This window comes from Sorex araneus, chromosome 5 (genome assembly GCF_027595985.1).
Source record: "Sorex araneus isolate mSorAra2 chromosome 5, mSorAra2.pri, whole genome shotgun sequence".
NCBI lineage: Eukaryota > Metazoa > Chordata > Mammalia > Eulipotyphla > Soricidae > Sorex > Sorex araneus.
Window position 1 is genome coordinate 38,686,831 of NC_073306.1, and position 26,104 is coordinate 38,712,934.

Below are 26,104 nucleotides of genomic sequence, written 5' to 3' on the forward strand. Positions count from 1 at the left end.
CTACTCCTGAGCGGGATTTTTTTTTTTTTTCATTACTGGGGCCCAAATCTAGGTCTCCTGCATGCAAGACACCTTTACTACTGAGCATTATCAGGCCCTTAGGCAGTGATTCATCAGATGAGCCAAGAGGTGCTGACTCTGTGAGGGGCGCACCTGCTTTTAGTCTTTGCAGACTGGAGCTGCATTCTTCCTTCCTCAGCACCACAGAATTCCCATTCAGAATGAGGACATGCTCCTGCTGGAAATTCTAGTGTTGGGAATCCATTGAGTCTTTCCAGAGGCTTTTACTTAATTGACTATCAACATTTGTCGAATGTCTGGAAGGACACAAGAAAATAGGCCCTGCCCTGAGGAGTTTGGAGTTTAGTCAGAAGCCTGCTGGAGGCTGGCTGGTGGTATTCTGTTGGCCTGCTCCCCGCAGGAAGCGTGCTCTCCCTCAGCACCGTCTCCTCCAAGTGCATGTGTGTGTGCATGTGTGCATGTGTATGAGAGAGAAAGAGAGAGAAGGAGGGAAGGAAGGGAGAGGAGGGGAGGGGAGGGGAGAGGAGAAAGAGAGAGAGAGAGCAAGAGAGCGTGACCTATCTACCTCACATCAATCACTGGTACCGCTGTCACTGACACCTGCTGGCTGGAGCAGGGACAAGGTCAATTATGTGCATTCTGGTTTGCTGTCACAGTGCTGCAGGAATAAGAGGTCTCAGTTCTTTTTGTGTAGTCTTATATACTGGGTATTGCCATATATTTGCTGTTGTAGGACATTGGGAAAATAACTCAGATTTTAATGTTACCCTTTTCTTTTTTATGTTAAACTTTTGTTTATATGTTTGCTTTTGGGCCACACTTGCTGCATCCATTAGTGACGCCTGACAGTGCTTGGGGGACGATAATGGTGCTGGGGATTTGAGCCAGGATTGTCGGGATGCAAGATAAGCACCTTAGTCCCTATACTATCTCTTCAGCCACAAGTTTATTCTTAAAATTGCTGCTTCTGTGATGTGGGAAAGGATAATTTGGAACGTGGATTTCATATTTGTCTCGATATATACTGTGTGGTACTGGGCAGGTTGCTCTATTTCTTTTATTTATTATTTTTTATTTTTGGTGAAACAAGGTAGTTTTTATTTGAAACAGAAAGATGTGAGGGGAGAAAAAGAAGTATGTGTTTACACAGACTTCTTCAGAATGGAAAACGGCAAGCAGAGAAATATCAACACAGGCAAGCGAGATGTGTGTTCAAGGGAGAGCATGAGCTTGAAGCTCTAGCCTGTTTTTTATAAAATTGAAATAAAAATATCACTGTACATTTAGTAATGATTGTATGAGATTTACTCCTATATAACTATGCAACAGTATGATTATAACATTTGGCATGTCTAGTGCATCATGGTTCAGTGAATATTTTTATTTTCTTTCCACACACAATTCTTGAAGTATGGACGTAATCTCCAGTGTAAGAAGAGGTTTCTCTTTAAAGCAAGGTCATAAATTGTGGTTGGGATTCAGCGCAGCCTACTAAAGCCCTGGTAACCCCTAATTAGATTAACTGAATGACTTGTGAGCCATCACTTATAAACGCTATGGAGAGCAAACCCAGGATCTCAGTATATGAAGCCTGTGCTGTACCAGTGACCCAAGTATGTTTCATTGATCCCTGTGTCAGGGATCCAGCCTAGAGTTTCACGCACGCAAGGCAAGCACTCGACCACTACGTTGCCTGTCTGGCCGTGTGTCTGTTTTTAATTGAGAATACGGTCTAAGTTCTGCTGTAGGGGTCCTGAGAACTCAAGCTCTTGTCACAGCTAATCTACTCTCAGACTTGACCACACATGGGAGCACCAGGTCACTGAAAGTTAGTGGGCAGATGGGGCACCAGGCAAAGCTGAGGGCTCTTATAGCTAGAAGACTTGGGGCTGAAGAGAGAGAGCTTAGAGGTCTGGAGTGCACATGCATGCAAGAGGCCGGGGCTCGGTCCCTACCACTGCATGGCTCCCTGAGCAGCCCCAAAACAATCTAAAAAACTTGGGCGTCACTAGTTGCAAGAGGAGGAGATGGCCAGCAACACTTGAGTGCCAGTTATGTATAAGCTAATCTACTGTGTTAGGGTCTTTAATATCATTTTTTACTTAGTTTTCCTAACACTCTTACAAAATGGTTACTATTAGCATGGGAGAAACCCTGAGGCTTAGAAGTGTCCAGTAAGTGATAGAACTGGGACTTCAGTAGAGTACTATCGATGCCAAAGTCTTTGCTTTTATGTCACCCCATCTCTTTCACAAAGAGAGGAGATGCAAGCACTGAGGACTCTGTGAAAAGGGCTGAGAAATCAGGGGCAGCAGATGACATTAGTTCCATAGAGTAAGGAATTGAGATGTGGGAACAGCTGGATTAATTCAGCTCTAGTGAGCATGGGAGGCCTGTTGAAGAAGTGAGGTCAGTTGAGAGCTCAGTGGTTACACCTGATGGAGATCCAAAGTGAGAAATCAATGCCAGCAGAAGGCACATACGAGATTAGAGAGAGGGAGAGCCATCCTAGTAATGGGGGATAAGTGATGGAGTCTTCTACAAATAAAACATTCCTGCCACCAGTATAGACCGGAAAGCTGGTACAGAGAGGGGGTAGGCACCTGCTTTGCTTGTGATTGACCTGAGTTTGATCCCTGGCTCCACATTTGGTCCTCTGAACACTACCAGGAGTGAGTCTTGAGCACCACCCAAAACCAAAAATTAATTACATATTAACGTTGCAATATTCCCCTCTATGCCATCATGAAAATTTATGTTTTGGACTGATGAGGTGACTCAAAGGGTTGGAGCATATGCTGGAACCCCAGTTTGAACCTCCAGTACTTCATGGTCTCTTCCAGGGAACAACCCCTGAGCACTTCCAGGTAGAGCCCCCCAAAACCAAACAATATGCTTTGTGCCACTTCCTCTTCTAATCCCATTTATTTATATATAAAGTTTTACTTTTTCCTATTTGTGAAATTTGGTGCTATTCAAAAATTATTCTGAGAGACCTACATAGTGATTGATTTCTTTCTAAAGGAATCCTTCATACATACATTCATTATATTATGGATGAGGACAGGCATTTGCCTGGACAGTTAGCTGCCTTCCCCACCTTTACCTACCAGTTCCTTCCCTAGTTTGTATCTCCCTCTCACTTTCTTTCCTCTGTTTTCTCAGCAAGTCTTGAAACTGTACCTCGCTTGCCCCTGCTGTCTCAGCCCTTTCATTATATTCTTGTTTCTGTTCCTACACTCCATGTCTCTGGTTGTGCAGAGGCAATAATGACCTTGTGGGTTGGCTAAATTCAAGAAATGTCTTATCTGTCATCTCTGCTACATTTGACCTACTTGACTGTTCTCCTTGAAACTGTGTTTTTTGTTTTATTTTAAATCACTTTTAGTTCTTGTAACTACTTGCCTCAGCATTAAGCTCTGCTGTCTTTGTTTTGCTCATTTCTTCCTTCATTCAACAAATTTGAATTGATTGCTATTTTCTCACAAGAATAGTCTCTGAACAAGACAGATGTGGTCTCTGCTCTAATGGAGTTTGCAGTATAGTTGAGTTCATTCATTTAATTCAACAGTATTTGATGCCTGCTGTTTTCTGCCCACGATTGTGACTAGAAACTAAACCAATATGATGTAAATTATTGAATTTGCAATTATTTTATGTTAACTATATTACCTTAAAGACATGCAGGAAGTTATGTGAACCTATAATGAGGGCACCTATTCTAATTTGGGGTGGGATAAGCATCAGTCATGGAAGAGTTCCTTGAGGAAGAAACATTTCATGGAAACTTTAATTGGCTTTAAGTAAAGAACTGAGCAGGAGAAGGAACTGGTACAATAGGCAGTCAGGGAGGGCTGGTAAGTTATTGACTCTGCTTGTACTTATAAAGTGATCAACTGCTATAGCATCTTAAGAATGAAATTCTGCTCTTTCCACACTATTGTAAACTCTTATGATTATGGCATTCATACTCTTTATTGCAGCATTCACAGTTGTGGTTCTTCCTTGTAAGTAATTATTTTGAAATCTATTTGGCAGAACCAGAGAGGTCTGTTGGGAAATCAGGATAGTCTTGATGGGAAACCAGGAGGTACGCATGAGAGTATAACTGTAATACAACTATGTGTCACATCATCATATTGTTAAACATTGGCATTAGAGAAGAGCACTGTCTTGTTGACATAGAGTGATTGTGGAGGGCCTTGGAGATAGCTGGAACTGAAAAGAGACAGGTATTTCCAGTTGGAGAGGGAAAGGAGTAAATAGAGACAGACAAATTGCTGTTCGCAGAGGGTGTAATGTTGTCTATAGAACCTGTTATTTGACTAGTTTGAGTATGAGATAGAAGATGGAGAGGACCTGGAAAGGACTTTTAAATTGGGACTTGGCATTTGAGTAGAGAGATGGCCTGTAGAGAGCATGGTTTTTATTTTTTATTTATTTTTTATTTATTTTTTTTTGCTTTTTGGGTCACACCTGGCGATTCACAGGGGTTACTCCTGGCTCTGCACTCAGGGATTACTCCTGGTGGTGTTCAGGGGACCATATGGGATGCTGGGAATCGAACCCAGGTCGGCTGCATGTAAAGCAAACACTCTACCCGCTGTGCTGTTGCTCCAGCCCCGAGAGCATGGTTTTTAAATAAATGTCAGTGACTGGTCTCAAAACTTGGTCCTGAGTCATGAGAATGCTGGGACTACTGGCTTGCTCCTTTGGTTCCATAGATGTTTAGATAATGTTTCTGTGTGACATTTTGAAGGATAAGGAAGTACTTGCCTGTCGAACTTAAAGTCTTGTGAAGGATCGGGCTAGGGCATGGTTCAGTGGCAATAAAGTGCCTGCACTTTTAGCATCGGGTTTCAGGTTCAATCCCTGGTGTTACATGCAGATCCTGAGCATGGTGACTGAAAAACTCTGCTCTCTGGCATTGTATGATTTATGGAACACAGCCGGAGTATGCATACAGCACAACTGAAAGATGTGTGAGCACTGTGGCTAGGAGTGTGTAACCCTCCCCCACCCCACCCCCATTCTCTACCAGCAGCACTACGACCCAAATGTGCACGAACAGCATAACTGAAGAATGTGATCCCCGGGAACATCATGGCTAGTCATTTGTGCAAACCAAGTCATTGCAACGACAACAAAGGGACAGGAAGTGGGGGAAAGACTTGTGTAAGTTCCTACTGAGGATTGTATAAATGGAGAGAAGCGAGAGGTGAGACAGAAGTCAGGGTCCCATCCCTACTAGTTTTAGGTGCTAGAAAATATTATGTTCTATCGGCAGAATTCATGGAGATACCGGCTTTTCTATTTTTGATCACACTCACTGGTGCTATTCCTGGATTGCTCCTGGGGGTCTGTCTGGTGCCAGGGGTCTAACTGAGGACCTCAGAGATGCTCTATCCCTGAGCTGTACTCCCCACCCCTCCCTCCAGGCACGGGCTGTTTGTGAGGCAGGAGGCCATGCGAGGACACTGCCCCTCCGTCGAGGAGGTCTCTGCAGCGGCCGTGTGCTCGAGGGGCTTGCTCTGCTGCGATCCCCAGATACGGGTCCGAGCCTTCAGTCAAGTGTTTGTTAATTAAAAGAAGTTATTCATAATCATGAAAATAGGGAATTTAAATTTCAGAGTCCATAAATAAGGTTTTTGGAGCACAGCCTAGTTTCTCTCTCCCTCTCTCTCCCGCAGTTGATGGTGGGACCTCTAGTCTTAGTCTTTTATTTATTTATTTATTTGCTTTTTGGGTCACACTGGCGATGCACAGGGGTTACTCCTGGCTCTGCACTCAGGAATCACTCCTGGCGGTGCTCTGGGGATCATATGGGATGCTGGGAATCGAACCCGGGTTGGCCGCATGCAAGGCAAACGCCCTACCCTCTGTGCTATCGCTCTAGCCCACAGAACGTAGTCTTAATTTTGGCCCTCCCCCTACCTTTTACTCCTCACCATCCAGTTGTCACTTCAGCCTGTTACTTTTCTCCTTGCAATTTCTTTGAAATTCATCCCTTACCATGTCCACTGTCACTTTTGTAGATCACACTCTCTTCTTCTCTCTCCTGGACATTTGTTATTTTCTTAGTCTTCTTTCTATCCACTCTCTTACCCTTCAGGTCCACCTTCCCCAGGGCTCCCAGAATGATATTCCCTAAACCCCAGATCTGTGTCTTTGTGTCTTAGTGAAAACCTGTTGCCTCGTTGTCCTATACCTCTACTCCGTGCGCTCTAGCTTCTATAGAGCAGCCTCAGCTTATTTGTACAGGTTCATCTTCCAGTCATTCTACACAGGTGTGTGTGGTTTATTGTACCAGCACCTCATTTCTCTCCCGCACCATTCCCTAGATGTTAACGCCTTTAAAGGGCTCTTCTCTTCTGGTCGTTCAGAAGAACTCCTTTCCCATTTATTCCTAAAAGACAAAGTAATAAAAACATTTTCAGAGAGGGTGTCTCAGTTTCTTGATACTGATTTCGGTTTTTTTTTTCCCCATCCCCTTTTCCAGTCTTTTTTTTGAGGGGATTGTGAGGATAGGGTTCCCCTTTTTACACACTTTGTTGGTTTGTTTTTGGACCGTACACAGGGGTGCTCAGGGCTTACTCCTGTGCCTGTGCTCAGGGATCACTCCTAGTGGTGCTCAGGGTATTATATGGGGTGTCAGGGACCAAATATGGGTTGGCAAGGCAAACACCGTACCCGCTGTACTAATGCTCTGCCCCCCCCCTTTTATGCTTTCCAAGCACCTAGGGCACCTGTCAGTTGTCAGCACACTGTACAATAATTTGTGAACACGTGTCTTCTTAAAATTGACCCTCAGTAATAGAGATCTTTGTGTTATTCGTTGTTGTTTGTGACATCAAGATTGTTGCATGGGACATAGTAATTCAGTAACTTTATTGAGTAGCACCTAGTGTAGCTGGAGGTGTGGACCAAAGCTTTGGGAAAATGTCAGTATGAAGGATGAAGATACTCACTAAAGAATAAAATAGATAATACTAGCACCTTGATGTATAGAACATTAAATAGTTGATGTAGCATTTTTACTGTGTTACATCTCATTTTTTTCCCCCACTGATAAATATTGTGAGATAGCCAGGGCAGGTTAATAGTCTTGTTTTAGAAAGAAAGAACTTGAAGCTTAGAGAAACGAAATGAGTTATTGAAGATCTTAAACATAATTGCCAGAGAGGCTGGAGAGATAGTACAGTGGGTAGGACACTTGCTGGCATGCAGCTGTCTTGGCACCCTGTATGATCTTCCAAGCTTGGCAGGAGTAATTCCTGAGCACAGAGCCAGGAGTAACCCTTGAGCATTGCTGGGTGTGACCCAAAGACCTAAAAAAAAAGTAAAAGATTAAAAAAAATAAATGCCAGGGGCTGGAGTGATAGCACAGCGGGTAGGATGTTTGCCTTGAACGCAGCCGACCCGGGTTCGAATCCCAGCATCCCACGTGGTCCCCTGAGTACCGCCAGGAGTAATTCCTGAGTGAAGAGCCAGGAGTAACCCCTGTGCATCGCCGGGTGTGACCCAAAAAGCAAAAATAAATAAATAAATAAATGCCAGAATCCAGTCTTCTCCAGCCAAATCTTCTATTTTCTTTTGCATTTTTAGTTCAGCTGTAATTAACAGTTTTAAATTTACCATTTTAGAAGCTGGGGCAATAGGTCAAATTCAACCTGAATTCGATCCCCTGCCCCCATATGGTCCCCTTACTCCCACAGGAGTGATCCCTGAGCACTGCCAGTTGTGGCCCAAACCTTCAGCCTCCTCCACCACATTCACACACAGCAATGCTCAGGGCCAAGCGGTTCGCTGGGGTCCTATCCACAACCTCACATATGAAAGCATGTGCTCTTCCACTTGGGCCACGTCCACAGCCCTAAATGTTCAATTCTTTGGGGTATATACCTGAATTTTTAATTCTCCTAGAACCACACTCAGCAGAAAAGAATTCTTGGGTTATATGGTAATTCTATATTTAACTTTTTGAAGACCTCTTGCACAGTGGCTGTTCTATTTTACATTCCCATCAGCAATGTATAAGGTCCTTATTTCTTCACATCTTTACCAGCACTTTTTCTTTGTGAGATTTAAAACATTTTGTCTTTGTTTTTGTTTTAGGGCCACACCTGGCAGTGCTCTGGGGTTAATCCTGGCTTTGCACTCAGGAATTATTCCTGGTGTTGGCCTTGTACAAGACAAATACCCTATCCACTATATTATCACTCAGGCCTAATTTTCAAAATTTTTGCCATTCTCATGATTAAGCCTTGTCTAATACTACTTCCTTTCTACCCATGTAGGTACGGTAAAGTTTTAGAAGAGAGAGGATTTGTGTGTGTGTGTGTGTGTGTGTGTGTGTGTGTGTGTGTGTGTGTGTGTGTGTGTTTTGGTTTGGTTATTATTATTATTTTTTTTTGGCATTTTGGGTCACACCCGACAATGCTCAGGGGTTACTCCTGGCTCTCCACTCAGGAATTACTCCTGGTGTTGCTGGGGGCCATATGGAATGATGGGGGTTGAACTCAGGTTGTCTCCATGCAAGGCAAACGCCCTACCTGCTGTACTATCACTCTGGTTTTGGGATTACCATGTAGAAGTTAAGGAAAAGTGTGCCTTGATTGTTTTTCAATCCCATGTGCTCCCTTGAATACGTATCTCGCTTGCTTATCTGTTTCTTTGCTTGCTTATTTCCACTCTAGGGGAGCCTGTGTTATCTCTAGAACATATACTTCTTCCTTTTCCTCTCTCCTCGCATATTTCTAAATAAATTTCAGTAAGAACTACCTTGCTTAAAAAATAGAAAGAGTGCCTTGAAGAAGATGATAAAGAGAGCCCCCCAATCTCCGCCCCCAAAGCTTACTGGATTGTGGGGCCAGAGAGAGATCTCTGATAGACTGAGCAGATGCTTTGCATGCAGAAGCCCCTGGTCCGCTGCATGGAGTGATTCCTGGACATCAAGGCAGGAGTAGCCCCTCAGTGCTTCTGGTGTGGCCCCAAAGCGCAGCACATACACAAATAAGTATTGAGTTGTGAGGGACAAGTTTTCAGAAACAGAGGTCATCATGAATGAGATGTGTTTTTTTTTTTTAAATAGTGAAGGAAAGTGGAGAATGACCTTCAGAAAATCCATGGGGACACTTTTATAATGAAGAGAGCCTGCCAACTGGTTAAAAAGTAATATATGGGAACCATAGCATTAATGCAGTGGGTTAGTCACTTGCCTTGCATGTGCTGACCCAGGTTCAGTCCCCAGAACCCCAAACCCCACCAGGAATGATATCTGAGCACAGAGCCAGGAGTAGGTCCTGAGCATAGCCAGTATAACACAAAAACCATAAGAAAAAAAAAGAAAAAAAATAGTATCTGGGCTTTGAAGGAAATGGGGACCCCTGGACAGAACCCTTTCAAGGAGGTGAAAGGAAATAGTGGCTTAAGAGCTGTTTGGCCACCAGATATCCCAATAGATTTATGACATAGTTTAATTGTATAGGTTTGGGGGAAATGCAGTAGAAACTGTGCTAAGGAAATATTTGTTTGGGAGCCACACCCAGCTGTGCCCAGGGCTTCCTCCTGGCTCCATGCCTAAGGGTCACTCCTGGAAGTATTCAGGGATCACATTTGGTGCTGGGAATTGAGCCCAGATTGGCCTTGAATAAAGCAAACACCTTAGCCACTTTATTGATTTCTGGCCTAGGAAATACTTCTTGATGACCACAGATTCACATCCAAATTCCAGGATGCTTTAGAGTCAATTTAGCATTGGTCATTTCCATTCAGTTTGCAGTGCCAGAGGTGGGGTGTTTAAAGCAAACCTTAAAAGATGCCAAAAAAAATTTTTTTTTCTTTTTGCGTCACATCCGACGATACTCAGGGGTTACCCTGGCTCTGCACTCAGAAATTACTCCTGGCATTGCTTGTGGGACCATATTAGATGCAAGGGATTGAACCTGGGTTGGCCATGTGCAAGGCAAATGTTGTACTATCTGTTGTACTATCACTCCAGCCCCTAGATGCCAAAAGTTTATTTGGATGTAGGTAGCTAATAGGCTGTGACCACTCAGTATTTACTTATTTATTTATTTATTTATTTATTTATTTATTTATTTATTTAAATTTTAATGAATCAGCGTGAGATACAATTACAGACTTACAAACTTTCGTGAATACGTTTTCAGTCATACAATGACCAAGTACTCATCCCTCCACCAGTGCCCGTTCTCCACCCCTAATGTTCCCAATATCCCACCCCACCTCTGTGGCAGGCACATTCTCTCTCTCTCTCTCTCTCTCTCTCTCTCTCTCTCTCTCTCTCTCTCTCTCTCTCTCTCTCTCTCTCTTTCTCTCTCTCTCTCCCTCTCTCTCCCTCTCCCCCTCCCCCTCTCCCTCCCCCTCTCCCTCTCCCTCTCCCTCTCCCTCTCTCCTTTTGGGTGTTATGGTTTGCAGTACAGGTATTAAGTGGCCATCGTGTTTGGTCTGTAGTCTACTTTCAGCACGCATCTCCCATCCCGAGTGAGCCCCCCTAAGCATCCTTTATTTGGTGGTCCCTTCTCTATCTCAGCTGCCCTTTTCCCAGTGTGTGAGGCCAGCTTCCAAGCTGCGGAGGAATCCTCCTGGCCCGTATCTCTACTATCCTTGGGAGTTAGTTTCCCACCATGTTACTTTATATTCCATAAATGAGTGCAGTCATTCTATGTCTGTCCCTCTCTTTCTGACTTATTTCACTTAGCATGATACTCTCCAAGTCAATTTACTGATATGCAAATTTCATGACTTCATCTTTTCTAGCAGCTGCATAGTATTCCATTGTGTAGGTTTACCAGAGTTTCTTTAGTCATCTGTTCTCGGGCGCTCAGGTTTTCTCCAGATTCTAGCTATTGTAAATATCGCTGCAATAAACATACAAGTGCAGATATCATTTCTACTATACTTTTTTACATCTTCAGGATGTATTCCCAGAAGTGGTATTGCTGGGTCAAATGGGAGCTTAATTTCTAATTTTTTGAGAAACGCGACCACTTTTTAGAGGTCACCTGTATTCTAGAGTCCAAAAACCCTCTTCTTTCATTCACTCAAAATATTCACCTGCTCACAAGCTCGTCACTTCCCCATTTGTTGTCCAGGTATGATTTGATCAATAGGAAGCTTGCTTTGTTATTTTCAGACTGTTTTCTGTGTTTATGATTCAAAACAAAATACTAAATGTGACATTCACCTCTAGAAGCTCAGCTCTGGAGAGGGCCGTGGAAGCTCTTTTATGTTATTGACAAAGTGTTTTCTGCCTGCCAGGTAAAGCGGTACCAGTGCACCTTTGAGGGCTGTCCTCGCACCTACAGCACAGCAGGCAACCTGCGCACCCACCAGAAGACTCACCGAGGAGAGTACACCTTTGTCTGTAATCAGGAGGGCTGTGGCAAGGCCTTCCTCACCTCCTACAGCCTCAGGATCCACGTGCGAGTGCACACAAAGGAGAAGCCATTTGAGTGTGACGTGCAGGGCTGTGAGAAGGCGTTCAACACACTGTACAGGTCGGCTGATCTTCCCTTTGCCACAGGCGCAGAGCTCACTCCCCATGCACAGAACAGCACCAGCTGTGCCCCGCTGTTTAAAATTCACTAGAGAAACGTGTTTCTTAAAGATTGACATATATGGGATTGCTTAGAGATGACAGCACATTTGTGTTTTGATTTGTATGTCTGAGAGTGACATTCTGGCCAGGGGACTTTTAGTATTTGGCAGAGGAACATCTCCTTTTGGCTAAAGATCTCGGTGCTAAGGCTTCTATCATTTTTCTTTCCTCCCTTATCTTGGGATAAATTTTTCTACCCTGAGAAACCAGGGTGGTACCCCATTAGCTTTTATTCCCTTTTACCATTTGTAGCAGGAGATTGGTTACATTAGTTTTCAACATTAAAAATAACACTTACAAAGCACTCACTGTATATACTACTCCTCACAGCAACTGGTAACAAGAAAAGTGACATACAGAGGTTTTTTTTTTTTTTTTTTTTTTTTTGCTTTTTGGGCACACCCAGCGATGCTCAGGGGTTACTCCTGGCTTTGCACTCAGGAATTACTCCTGGCGGTGCTTGGGGGACCATATGGGATGCCGGGGATCGAACCCGGGTCAGCCGCGTGCAAGGCAAACGCCCTACCCTCTGTGCTATCGCTCCGGCCCCACAGAAGTATTTTTTAACTGAACTGGCTTTTAGACACACACACATCCCACCTAACCCCGCCCCGCCCCCTCCCCCTTTAATAGAAAGTGAGTCCAGGATTTGAGTTCTTAGGCAGTCTTACCCCCAGAGCTATGCTGAGGCCAATATGTCATTTGTGTCTCTGAATTTCCTTTTGAGCAAAATATGGTGTATACTAACATACTTTGGGTACAGAATTTTTACGCACTAGATCCTGAAGCACATTAAGCTAACATGGGAGGTCTCTGTAGTACAGTTTGACAAAAGAAATTTCTCTGGGGTATCTTATAGGCTGAAAGCACATCAGAGGCTTCACACAGGGAAAACGTTTAACTGTGAATCTGAAGGCTGCAGCAAGTACTTCACCACACTCAGTGATCTGAGGAAGCACATTCGAACCCATACAGGAGAAAAGCCATTTCGGTAAGTCTTACTGTTTTCTGTGTGTCTCTGACCAGGTCTCAGCTGGGTGTCTTCACGTACTCTAAAGGTTGTGAAAGTACAAAGAAAATTCCTGTAACTGGTTCCTTAATGGTGTTACCTCTCCCCAGAATAGCTGCTGCAGAGGGATTCCAGGGGCTTCCTTGCCCTGGCTGATGGCCTGTCTGCTCACCCCACCCCACTCCCTTTATTTTCAAGCCCTTGTTGAAACTCAGGAGTAGATGCTTTTCTCATTCCAAGAGAAATACTAAGACAGGGGCTCTTCTCTTGGGAATCCTAGTCTGAAGGAAAAGAATCCTAGGTAAGACTGAGCTGAGTTCTCTGAGGGTGGAGAGTATAGGGGTATAGGGGTGGAGAGTATAGGGGTAATGATCCAGATAGAGAGGGAATGGGGAGGCAAGAAGATAACAGATAAGAATGTTTAATAGAGGGTCTGGAGTTGGTAAAGTGAGTCGGACCTGACTGAGTTTGATCCTGGCACCCCATATGGTTCCCAGAGCTCCATCAAAGTAATTTGTGAGTGAAGATCCAGGAGTAATCCTTGAGCTTTGGTGGGTGTGGTTTATAAACCAAACAAACAAAAAGAATGTTTTATGCAGGGGGCTGGAGTGATAGCACAGTGGGTAGGGCGTTTGCCTTGCACACGGCTGACCTGGATTCGATTCCCAGCATCCCATGTGGTCCCCTGAGCACCGCCAGGAGTGATTCCTGAGTGCGTGAGCCAGGAGTAACCCCTGTGCATCGCCAGGTGTGACCCAAACAAGCAAAAAAAAAAAGAATGTTTTATGCTGCAAGTATTTCATTTTACTTGTTACTTATAATCTCTCTTCTCTCATGTGTGTGTAGATATTTAATAATACCCCTTTTTATGTTAATTTATATATATGTATTGAATTTATGATATATAAATGTGTAAGCTTAAAGGAAAGATTTTATTGGGTGGGTCACACCTCTCAATGCTTAGGGGTTACTCCTGGCTCTGCACTCAGGAATTATTCCTGGTGATGCTTAGAGGACCATATGGGATGCTGGGCTTTTAGAAACCAGATCAATGGCATGCAAGGCAAACTGCCTAGCCACTGCACTAGCACTCCAGCCCCAATACTTGTATCATTTACTTAACTCTTTCTTTTTCTTTTTTCTTTTGGAATTTTGGAAAGGGTAGCACATTTTTAATAACTATAAATGGAAACAATTACAAAAATGTAAACAATTTTGTACCCAAAATGTGGTTGAGATATAGAAATATTTTTGTTCTTCTCATTGATAGAGCACAGTTCTCATGTTTAAAATCTAAAAGTTAACTTTTCTTTTTGTTGTTTTTTTTTTTTTTTTTTTTTTTTTTTGGTTTTTGGGTCACACCCGGCGATGCACAGGGGTTACTCCTGGCTCTTCACTCAGGAATTACCCCTGGCGGTGCTCAGGGGACCATATGGGATGCTGGGATTAGAACCCGGGTCGGCCGCGTGCAAGGCAAACGCCCTACCCACTGTGCTATCGCTCCAGCCCGTTGTTGTTTTTTTTAAATCAAATCACAGTAAGATACACAGTTACAAAGTTGTTCATGATTGGATTTCAGTTTCACCAGTCTCTCCAGTATACATTTCCCACCACCAATGTCCTCAGTTCCCCACCCCCTGGCCCCACTCTTGCCTGCCTCTCTATAGCAGGCACTTTTCTCTTTTTCATAGTATATAGGATTGCATGGGCTTTTAGAAGATATTCACAACCATAGATTTAGGATGATTATATGGTATTTTTGGAGGTACTCTATTTGTGTGTGTGTGGGTTCTTTGTGTATGTATGTGTGTGTGTGTGTGTGTAATCAGTTTGTAAAGATTTATTCAAAGTAAAATATAGTTGTATCACTGAAAACTGCCTATATCAATGACTTTGAATTTTGGCAGGATATATTCCTCTAATCATCATGTCATTGAATATACTTCTCAAATTATTCATCTCATTAGAATATTTAGAAATTTAAAAGTTTTGGGGGATAGTCATTTCTTAAACTCAAGTGAAATGAAATTGCATTTTAAAATTACAGATACATTCCTGAATCATGGATCCCCTAAAAATAAAAGTATTTATAGATTCTGAAGCTTACCCTTGCTTGAAACTGAGGTTAGTTATTTCCTCACTGGTAATTAAGGAGATGGAGTTTTACTCAGTCACATGTGTTGGATAACACTGGATTGTTCTTGCTGCTCCTGCAGGGAGCTTGGGATTTATTGAGCCACTCCCACAACAGTGCAACTGAGGCACACCCAGTTCAGGCACTGATAATCCTGTATTGCTTTTCTCTTTCCTTTATATCATTTTTATGGTCTATTTAACAATGTCCTTTTTGTATAGACACTGGAAGACAATTTATGTTATGCTATGTAACATGGTTTTTTTTTTTTCTTTTTGGGTCATACCCAGCGATACTCAGGGGTTATTCCTGGCTCTGCACTCAGAAATTACTCCTGGTGGTGCTGGGGAACCATATGGGATGCTGGGGACCGAGCCCAGGTTGGCCGTATGCAAGGCAACCACCCTACCCACTGTACTATCGCTCTGGCCCCATGCTATGTAACATGGGAGTTAATTGACTCCAAAACAATATTTACTCCTGGGCATCTATATTTACTTGACTTAAGCCTCAGTTGCCCTTAGTTCCTTACACTCTAAGAACAGGGTCCCGATAAGGGACTAGATGGACCCCAGGACAAGCTATGAGCTACCCTGGCATCGAAATGGGCCAGGCCAGTCACCATAATACTTAACTGTAATTAAGAGCACGGTCATGGACCAACTCTCTTATGACCCAAAAAAGAGGTAACTGAATAAGGACCCTGCTGGGGTTAGAAAAGACTAAACTGGCCTGAGGACTGTGGTCTGGAATATATAGTAAAATATCCCCAGAAAGCACCAAACTTTAAGCTAAGTATATCTCTTACTGTGCTCATACAAAATCACATTGCTAGAAATATTATGAGAAGTAAATTTACTATGACTTTAAGTGGATTCCTAGCTGAGGAGATAGCAATACACCCTGGTTGGAATCCTGCCCTTGGGATTCCATCCCAAGATTACTCCTAGTAATCTTGAGTATCTCTTTAGACTAGATTTGTCCTTGAGAAGGAGTAACTTTTATCTCTCTTTGTTGGTTTGTTAATGTGCAACCCCACCTTTGTGTCCCCACCCTATATGATTCCTATATAACAGTGCTGTAAGGGGTCCTGGGGTCGGGGGGAAGGAGACTGAAAACTGAGACGAAGAGGAGGAAACCAGAGAAAGACGAGAGAGATGAAGTAAGACTGGTTGTAAGATGTGTAGGAGAGTTGTTGAAGAGAGAATTGTCGAAGATACCGAGGACGAGACTGGGAAGGAGATGAAGACTAGATGTAGGACAGAAGGTTGACGACGATGAGACGTTGAAGACAAGGAGAACTGAGACTTTGGAGACTTTGAGGTCTGCGAGGAGACTTGGATGATGGAACTCTGATGACTGGAACTGTGGCCAAAACGACTACAGCTGCACCGTAAAGGGAGAGATCAGACGACGCTGGGGAGTCCGCCAGTTTCCTGTCCTTCATCCACAGTGCGGAAGAGCCTGGGGAGGGGGTTCTCAGCCACTGAACGCCACCGCCGCGTAGTACTACCGGTTCCTGAGCCCACCAACCCTTTGTTCCCTTTATCTTTTATCTTCTTGTGTTGTTGTGAAAACCACACATGCATTTGATTTTATGATTAGATATGACTTTTCTTGAGTATTAAATGGAACTTTAGACATGTAATTAAAAAGTAAAGTGCTGTGCTAAGGATGAGGCTCAACAGCAAAGTGTATACCTTGAAGGTATAAGACTTAGGTTTGATACCTAGCACCACACCAGAAAAGTAAAATGCTTTAGAGAAAATTTCTATTAATTGAAATAGGGACTGGAGAGATAGTATAGTGGGTAGAGCACTTCTTGCATGCGGCTGACTGGGTTTGATCCCTGGGCATCCCATATGGTCCCCTGAGCCCCGCCACCTATGATCCCTGAGCACAGAACCAGGGATGCACCCTGAGCATCACCAGATGCGGTCCAAAAACCAAAGCGATAGTACAGTGAGTAGTACATTTGCCTTGCATACGGCATACCTGGGTTCTATCCCTGATACCCCATATGGTTCCCCAAGTCCACCAATAGTGATTCCTGAGTGCAGAGTGAGGAGTAAGCCTTGAGAACCACCAAGTATTTCCCCAAAACAGAGAGGGGGGAGGGAGAGGGAGAGGGAGGAGACAGAGAGAGAGAGAGAGAGAGAGAGAGAGAGAGAGAGAGAGAGAGAGAGAGAGAGAGAGAAGATGATTATACTTTGGCTTATAGAAAAATTCATTTACTCGTGTAAGTACTTGATTTCAACTACTTTATGCATAGACAGTGCAAATATAAAGAAGTATATAGACTTTGCCCTCTAAAGTTTAGTTCACTGAGCTAGAGAACATGCTTTGCATGCAGGAGCCCCAGATTCAATCTCTGGTAATACATAATATCCTAAGCACAGCCAGGTATGGTCTCTTCCCTTACCAGAACTTTTTTAAGTTTACAGTCTAAGAAAATAGGTAACTAATGATACTGGCAGAGGTAAAATAGATTAGGAAAATTAGAGTGTTTTAAAAGAAAAGTGTAGATGCCAGGGATGTAGTTCATTGATAGAACACTTACCTTGCATGTGTGAGGCTCAGAGTTCAGCCAGTGTTCTGCACCACTAAAAACAATCAGCAACAGCATGTAGGGAAATGTAGGGAGTTCTGAGGAAGAGGGACTGGAGTGATAGCCCAGCGGGTAGGGTGTTTGCCTTGCACGAGGCCGACCCAAGTTTGATTCCCAACATCCCCAGTGGTCCCCTGAGTACCATGGGGAGTAATTCCTGAGTGCAGAGCCAGAAGTTACCCCCAAAAAAGCAAAAAAAAAAAAAAGTTCTGAGGAAGAGAAGAATCTTCTAGCTTTGATTATCAAGACAATGAAATAGAAGTAGATTTTCTGTTTGTTTTTATTTTAGGGTCACACTCAGCAATGCTCAGCAGTTACTCCTGAGTCTAGGCTCAGAGGACCATATAGGGTGCAGGGGATCAAACCCTGATTGGAAACAAGCACCCTGCAGACTCTACTCTCTATAACCCCAGAAAGAAGTAGATTTTGATACTTACTATTGCCAGACTCATCATCATCATCATCATCATCATCATCATCATCACCATCACCATCATCACCATCCCGTTGATTGTCAAATTTCTCGAGCGGTCTCAGTAACATCTCCATTCGTCCTAGCCCTGAGATTTTAGAAGCCTCTCCTTACTCGTCCTTCCCAACGATGCCGCATTGGAGGCTCTTTCAGGGTCAGGGGAATGAGACCCAGCATTGTTACTGGTTTTGGCATATGAATACACCACGGCGAGTTTGCCAAGCTCACCATGTGGGCAGAAAACTCTTGGTAGCCTGCTGGTTCTCCTAGAGGGAGAAGTACGCTATAAGATGTCGCACGGCCACGAAGCCAGGAGTAACCCCTGTTTTCTCCCGAGCCAGCAATCTTTGTGTTGCCATATTTATTACCTTTTTTAAGGACTTCTCAACATTTCCATCCCTAAAACCAATATTGGGCTGGAGTGATAGTACAGTGGGTTTGCTTTGCGTGAGGCCAACCAGGTTGCTATGTTGGGCATCCTATGTGGTCTCCTGAGCCCATTGGGAGTCATCTCTGAGTGCAGAGCCTGGAGAAGCTCTGAGCACTCCCAGATATGGCCCCAAAAGCAAAATAAATAGGGGCTGGAGCGATAGCACAGTGGGTAAGGCGTTTTGTCTTACACGCGGCCAACCCTGGTTCGATTCCGAGCATCCTGTAAAATTCCTGAGTGCAGAGCCAGGAGTGACCCCTGTGCATCGCCAGGTGTGACCCAAAAAGAAGGGGGTGGGAAAAAAGCAAAATAAATAACTGTACTGTAGCACTGTCGTCCAGTTGTTCATCAGTTTGCTCAAGCGGGCACCAGTAATGTCTCCATTATGAGACTTGTTGTTACTGTTTTTGGCATATTGAATACGCCATGGGTAGCTTGCCAGGCTCTGCCGTGCGGGCAGGATACTCTCAGTAAAAATAAATTAAAAATAAATAAAATAAAAACCAATTTTAGGGATGTGATCTTAATGTTTTAAACATTTGTTTTAGTATATGTTTACAAGAGATGTTGAAAATAAAGGTCTGTTAGCTCATGACTGTTGCTTCTCTGTAACTCTTTCAGGTGTGATCATGATGGCTGTGGGAAAGCATTTGCAGCAAGCCACCACCTTAAAACTCATGTCCGTACACATACTGGTGAGTGTAGGCTAGTTTTCATTTTTGCCTTCATTGACTCCATAACTGTTTCTGCTGAGACCTTTGGAGATTTGTGAAGGGAGCAGGTCTAATCAGCTTAGCCTTCCTTCCTCTGATGTTTATATTTCTTTCAGATGTAAAAGGATATAAAGGTTGGATTCAAGAATAAACTTAATATATGAAACCAATAGAATTATTTTTTAAAGGATGGTGAGATAGTTCAGAGGTTAAGGCACTTACTTGCCTTGTATCCCACTGTCCAGTTTTGAATCCAAGCACCACATATGGTTCCCTCAGCACTGCCAGGGGTCACTCCTGAGCACAGAGCCAGGAATAGCCCCTGAGCACTGTTGGGGTGTAGCCCCAAAACAAACAAACTAAGAAGGGGTGGGGGAACAAGGACTAAGCTACTCTTCAAACTTCCTGGGAGCAGTGCTCTGCTCTACACAAAGTCTTAGGACTCACATGATTAGCATACATTTGTCCAATTTTTAATAGTTACCTGAATCCTCATAAGAATATTTACTTCCCTCTTAGGAAAAAGTAGATGTCTTAGTCCAGTGAAAAAACTTTATGGTAAAATTAATATTAATATTGTCATTCTTGCAGGTGAAAGACCTTTTTTCTGTCCCAGTAATGGCTGTGAGAAAACATTCAGCACTCAGTACAGTCTCAAAAGTCACATGAAAGGTCATGATAACAAAGGACACTCTTACAATGCACTTCCAAACCACAATGGATCAGAGGTGTGCAATGTTTTGTCTTTTATTTTCATGTGGGCATCACAGAACAATAAAAGTTGCTTTGTGTCAATGGTTAAGGGCTTGTGAATATAGCTCAGTATTGGATCACATGCCTTGCATGTATTATATAAGACCCTGGATTTGATCCCCATGTAATTAAAAGTAAAAGATTAAAAGATCCTCTCTGTATGAGCCAGAAAGAAAGTACAACAGGTAAGACCTTGATATGGTCAGTACAGGTTTGATCCCTGACACCCCGTATGTTCCCCAAAGCCCATCAGGACAGATCCCTGAGTACAGAGCCAGGAGTAAGCCCTGAGCACCACTGGATATAGCCCCCAAAGGAAAAAATAAACAACCACAAGAAAATAACTTCTCTGTAAATCTGTTAGTGAGAGGCAAGAAAGCAAGGTCTATAGATCTTTGTCATGGGTAGCTGTGTTCTTCAAATCAGAGGTCTCGAAATGGCTTTGAGAGAGCCAGCCAGATGTTCTAGAAGAGTGTTATCTTCCCATTGATATCTTTAATATATCTTGTGTTTGGGACATAGATTGATGATTTTCTTCATGAGACAGAGAAATCCTATTGGAGAGACCAGAAGAGTCTGAAGGATCACTTGTCCCTCTGAATGTTCTGCAGGCCAGGTTTGAGAGACACTGCTCTAAGGCATTGCGCCACAGAACACACTTAGGCAATTTTTGGTAGTTTTGTCTGTTCTTTGCCAAGCCTTCACTTTCTATATCCTCCCCCACCACATACACACATACACACACTGTATCTCCCTTTTCTCTGTACTCCATTCCAGAGAGATTTTGGGATAAATCTACTATTTCATTCCTACTATGTATTGGTCATTTACCTTAGATCTTTAAACCAGTGGCTTTAAACTGCTAGTTCTCATGCCAGTGCTGGTCCACGGTATAAAAAGGTTAACCGGGGCTGGAGCGATAGCACAGCGGGTAGGGCGTTTGCCTTGCACGTGGCCAACCCAGGTTCGAATCCCAGCATCCCATATGGTCCCCTGAGCACCGCCAGGAGTAATTCCTGAGTGTAGAACCAGGAGTAACCCCTGTGCATCACTGGGTGTGACCCAAAAAGCAAAAAAAAAAAAAAAAGGTTAACCACTATTTTAAGTTCAGAAAATGAGCATTATTAATAATCTTTTTTTATAGTTAAACTGAAGCACAATGACCCATTTGAGTAATCAATTTCTGCAGTATACTATTTGACTTTGGGAGAGACAACAAACTCTAATACTGTGCTTTCCAAATTTTAAATAGCATACATTCCTTAAAAAGACTCTCCCCGGGGCTGGAGCGATAGCACAGTGGGTAGGGCGTTTGCCTCAAACGCGGCTGACCTGGGTTTGGTTCCCAGCATCCCATATGGTCCCCCGAGCACTGCCAGGAGTAATTCCTGAGTGCACGAGCCAGGAAAAACCCCTGTGCATCACCCAGTGTGACCAAAAGAAAAAAACAAAACAAGACTCTCCCCTGCATTTTATTAGTAATTACAAATTTTTACTGTATGCCCAGTATGTGCCAAGTACTATGTTAAGTGCTTTTGTTTGGATTATCCCCTTCATTAAAGCTCTGCATTACTGGGTTTTGTTTTGTTTGGTCTTTGGGTCACACTGGTAATGCTCAGTGGTTACTCCTGGCTCTGTGCTCAGAAATTACTCCTGACAGTGTGCAGGGAACCATATGGAGTTCGGGGATTGAACTCAAGTTGGCTGCATGCAAGGCAAGCACCTTACCCACTGTTTTCTCGCTCTGGCTCCTCTGTATTACTGTTAATACCTCAAATTGCTGGTAAGCTTGAGGCAAAGAGAAATGAACTAATTTGCCAATATACCCAGGGCTTGGAATTAAGTCTTATTTTTGCATGCAGTCTGGTTCCAGAGCCTGATTCTTGAGCCCTTTTGGTTTAAAAGACAAAATTGTTGTGGACATGTAGCCTCAGAAGCTCTGCTTTGAAATTCAGACTCTGACACTAAAATGTATGAAATGTATGATCTTTTAAGTACATGACTTTTTTTTTTTTTTGCTTTTTGGGTCACACCTGGCGATGCACAGGGGTTAACTCCTGGCTCTGCACTCAGGAATCACTCCTGGCGGTACTCAGGAGACCATGTGGGATGGTGGGAATCGAATCCGGGTTGGCTGCATGCAAGGCAAATGTCCTACCTGCTGTGCTGTCACTCCAGCCCCGCTACATGACTTTTTTGCATCTGCATTTCTTTATCTGTAAAACCAGATAATTGGGACTGGAGTGATAGTATAGCGCATAGGATGTTTGCCTTGCACATAGCAGACCCTGTTTGATCCCTGTCATCCCATATGGTCACTGGAGCACCTCCAGAAGTAATTTCTGAGTGCAAGCCAGGAGTAAACCCTGAGCATTGCCAGGTGTGGCTCCAAATAAACAAAAAACAGATTTTAAAAAATCGTTGTTTTTTTGTTTTGTTTCGTTTTGTTTTTTTTGGGGGGTGTCATAGCCAGTGATGCTCAGGGGTTTCTTTTGACTCTGCACTCAGGATTTAACTCCTGGCGGTGCTTAGGAAACCATATGGGATGCAGGGGATTGAATGCAGGTCTGGCATGTCCAAGGCAAATGCCCTACCCACTGTGCTATCACTCCAGCCCAAAATCTTAAGATTTGAGAGTCTTTATCAAGTTGTATTTATTAAGTCATGATTGGTTTCCCCATGTTTTATAATAGTCTAAGGTCAGCTTACCTGTATAACCTCTTAGCATTGGAGACACCAGTGCTCAGTGTTCAGATTTCAACTACTCTGGGTCACTCTTTATGCTCCAGTGGAGTGGTTCTCCTCTAGTCACAGGTTTTAAGTGATGTCTCAATTGCCTTGGAGTCCTGAATTTGTCTCCAGCATGGATCTCTTCATGAATTTATCTTGTGTATTCAACTACCCACTGTGTGACTCCACCCAGAGATCTCTTCTCACACTTGACATGTACAAACCTATTTCCTTGTCCTACCTGACCCAAAATATTACCTTTCTGGGTTCCTTTTTTCTCTTATGCCTCATATCCACTACAAAATATATGTTCTCTCTCTCTCTCTCACTCCCCTACTCCCCGTCTCCCTCTCCCTCCCCCCCACTCCCCTCTCTCCCTCTCCTGTCTGTCTTTCTCTTTCTCCTCCTTCTCCCCTTCCCTCCCTCTCTTGGGTTTGGGTTGAGCTATACTCCTACAGTGCTCAGGGGTATTTCCTGGCTCTGTACTCAGGAGTGACCCTTTGTGGTACTCAGGGAGCTGGGCGTCAAACCAGGTACTGGGCATCAAACCAGGCCAGCTCCATGCAAAGTAAATGCCTTACCTCCTATACTAACTCTCTAGCAATGTCAGCTCTCTCTTGAGAAAATATTTTTGATTTTCTCTTAAATAATTATCAAAGAAAAGACTTTGATCACTTCTGATTACTTCGTTATTTTTGCATGATGACTGAAGTAATCCATTTAGTGGTCTTAACACCTTGGGGAATTCCACTTCATCCTTCTCTGTTTATAACCCTTTAGTAACTTATTTTGTCAATTAAAGGAAGTTCAAGTGTTGGCATTGGTCTATACTCTAGCTTGATTACATCTATGATTTGATCTGCTCTTACCTCATTCCAACTATTCTTGTGCTCCCTTAGACAAGGAACAAAGCCAGTTCCTGCTTTGGGGATCTTTGTTCTTGCTGTAACCTCCACTTGGAATACTTTCTTCAATGTGTTCAATTGCTTTCTTACAGAAGAGGCTTTTCCTGATCTAATGAAAGGGCAACTCTAACTTGCCCTATTCTCGTTACTCTCCTTAGTACTGATCATCTATCTTGTATACTAGATACTTTGGACAAAGATCTCAAATACTACATTCCGTGTGTGCACTTTGTTAAGATAGACTTTGTTTTGCTCATTGTTGTACCCCCTAAGCCTGGAATGGAGCTTAATAAATAAAAATGCAGTGAGTATTTGTGGAAAGCATGCACGAATGGGAACATCTGATCCCTGTGAGGTAAGCAGGCTACTACAGATAGTATGTCAGGAGCCACTGGCATCCCAGGAATCAAGAATTCAGGGTTGACCCAGGCAGTTGTATTTGCATAGCAAACCCTCAGCACAGCTCTGAGATAAGGCCCTCAGCTGCCCACTGGAGGAGCACATTGATATAGCAGAAGGTAAAGGGGCTCTCAGTCTAGCACATCAATTTTGTGTTCTGCTAATTAGCTATGTGCTTTTGAACAGTTAACTGCTATTCTTAGCATCCATTTCTTTTTTTTTTAATGGTGATATACTATAATGTTTCAAAGATTTATAGGAGTAGCAATTAGGTCATGAAATTGTTTTGTTGATGGTAAGTCCGGTTATATAAATAATACTAATTTATGGCTTTTGCTACTCTCAACCTACTTGTAAGCTAGTTTTTAAGCTCTTTTAACTATCTTTAATGTAAGAGATACATTTAAACTATCAGGATTTTTAAAAAATTAATTCTCATAGCCTTTGCTTTGGATTGTTCATACCTCTCCAAATAACACTTCTGGATATTTAGAACTTTAGAGCCTTTGCAGCCAAGATATGCCACCATGATATGCTACTGTACATCCTGATTTTTTTGTTAGTTAGAATTTTTCTCTTTCACAGGATAAAAATCACTCTCTTTTGAGTAACTTGAGCCTTCTAGTCACAGGTCCTGAGTTTTGAGAAAATTTCAGTATAGAAGTGTGCTATGGTGTGGGTACTTGAAAAATAAGTACAAGAGTTCCCGTTGGTGGGGAAAAAAATATCGGCGACTAGGTTTAGTTATACTCAATTATAACCATATACTGGGTTTTGGGTTTGAGGTGTTTTGTTTTTGTTTTTCTGATAAGAGCTCTCATGATGGGGCACACTCCGGTGGAGGATATGGTGTTGGAACAGTGTATGTATGCAACCCTGTCATTAACAATGTTGTAAATCATGGTACCTAAAATAAATAAAGATGAGCAATAGTACAGTGGGTAGGGCACTTGCTTTGAATGCAGCCGATCCAGTTTCCTACCCTGGCATCGCATATAGTCCCCCAAACTTGCCAGGAATAAGCCCTGAGCATAACCAAGTGTGACTTCCCCACCCCCCCCCAAAAAAAGGGAACAACTCTCTTAGAAGAAGTTATCCTTTCTGAAGCTGAATATCTTTTGAGCCGGTCTCTCATGTGATAATCTCCTGCCCCTAAAATTTTTTCTTTATTCACTTAGCAAATATTTATTGAGTGCTTACACCATCAGGCAGTGTGCCCATGCTGAGCTTGTAGTGCTGAAAAAGTAGGTACAGTATGTCCTTGAGAAAATTAAAATTAGTGCACTGTTGGGTGGAGACAGATGCTCTGGTTCTACACTGTTGTCAAGTTCTGCTATCTCTGTGAGTTCCTCTTCTCCCTTATTTGAGCCACTACCTTGGCATTAGGAAGGGGAACTGCTCTGCCGGCACTCGGCTGAAGGGTAGTCCACTGTCTCTTGGCCTGATTACCTCAGCTCCCGCTCTTAGGAGTCTTCTTGCCATGCCCAGGGCTCTGAGATGGGCCTTGCAGACACATGCATGAAGCCAGAGCAGGCAGACTCCCTCCCGAGAGTCTGTGTGCTTAGCCATGTCCCCAGCACTGCATGCTGAATTGTGTGTGTGTGTGTGTGTGTGTGTGTGTGTGTGTGTGTGTTTTCTTTTTACCTCTAGTAAATAAATAGAATTCTTGTGAGTATACACAGAAGAGAAGGAAAACTTGGTGAAGGGGAAATATTTGAACAGAGACTAAGGGACACGGGAATGCTATGAAAAGGTGTGGTCAGGGAGTCACCTACAGCACCTCTAACACCTTAGGTGCTGCGAAGTATCTGAGAATGTCATCTGATGCTGCAGTTTGGGGGCAGCGGGGAGGCAAGTTGGGAGTCTGGGCCACACCAGGCTGTGCTCAGGGCTCACTCCTATCTTTGTGCTCTGGATCACATTAGTAGGGCCAAGGATCGAATCCAGGTCAGGTATGTGCAAGCAAATGCCTTAACCACTATCTCCGCACTGATGCTGCATTTTTATGTAAGTACCCCTAGGTCTTGGTTCTGCTAGTAATGGCAGTCATGTGTCTTAAACCATCTTCATGCAGGAAACGGCTATATATATATACTGGATATCCTGTAGACTCCAGCTACTTAAGGCACCAGAGTAACACAGACAGAGGTGATGCTTGGAGTAAGGATCTGCTTGGAAGATAGCCAAGGCATTGGGTGGGTTTTCAGGTTTTATGACTTATCCATCACAGCAATACCTGGCTAACACCAAAAAAGATAGTCAAAATTTAGTAAACCCTCAGCTTTACTAGTTTGCATAATAAGAGGA

The 26,104-nt window shown here is 43.3% G+C and overlaps 1 protein-coding gene across 2 annotated transcripts in view; it reads left to right on the top strand.

The window, feature by feature from the left end:
• Positions 1 to 26,104, top strand: part of MTF1 (metal regulatory transcription factor 1) — a 52,978-nt gene that overhangs the window by 9,485 nt on the left and 17,389 nt on the right. For both annotated transcript variants that reach the window (XM_055139406.1, XM_055139407.1), the window contains exons 3-6: positions 11,305 to 11,543; positions 12,504 to 12,635; positions 18,919 to 18,992; positions 19,602 to 19,738. In XM_055139406.1, the coding sequence (XP_054995381.1) occupies positions 11,305 to 11,543; positions 12,504 to 12,635; positions 18,919 to 18,992; positions 19,602 to 19,738 (582 nt within the window). The remainder of the gene's footprint in view (positions 1 to 11,304; positions 11,544 to 12,503; positions 12,636 to 18,918; positions 18,993 to 19,601; positions 19,739 to 26,104) is intronic.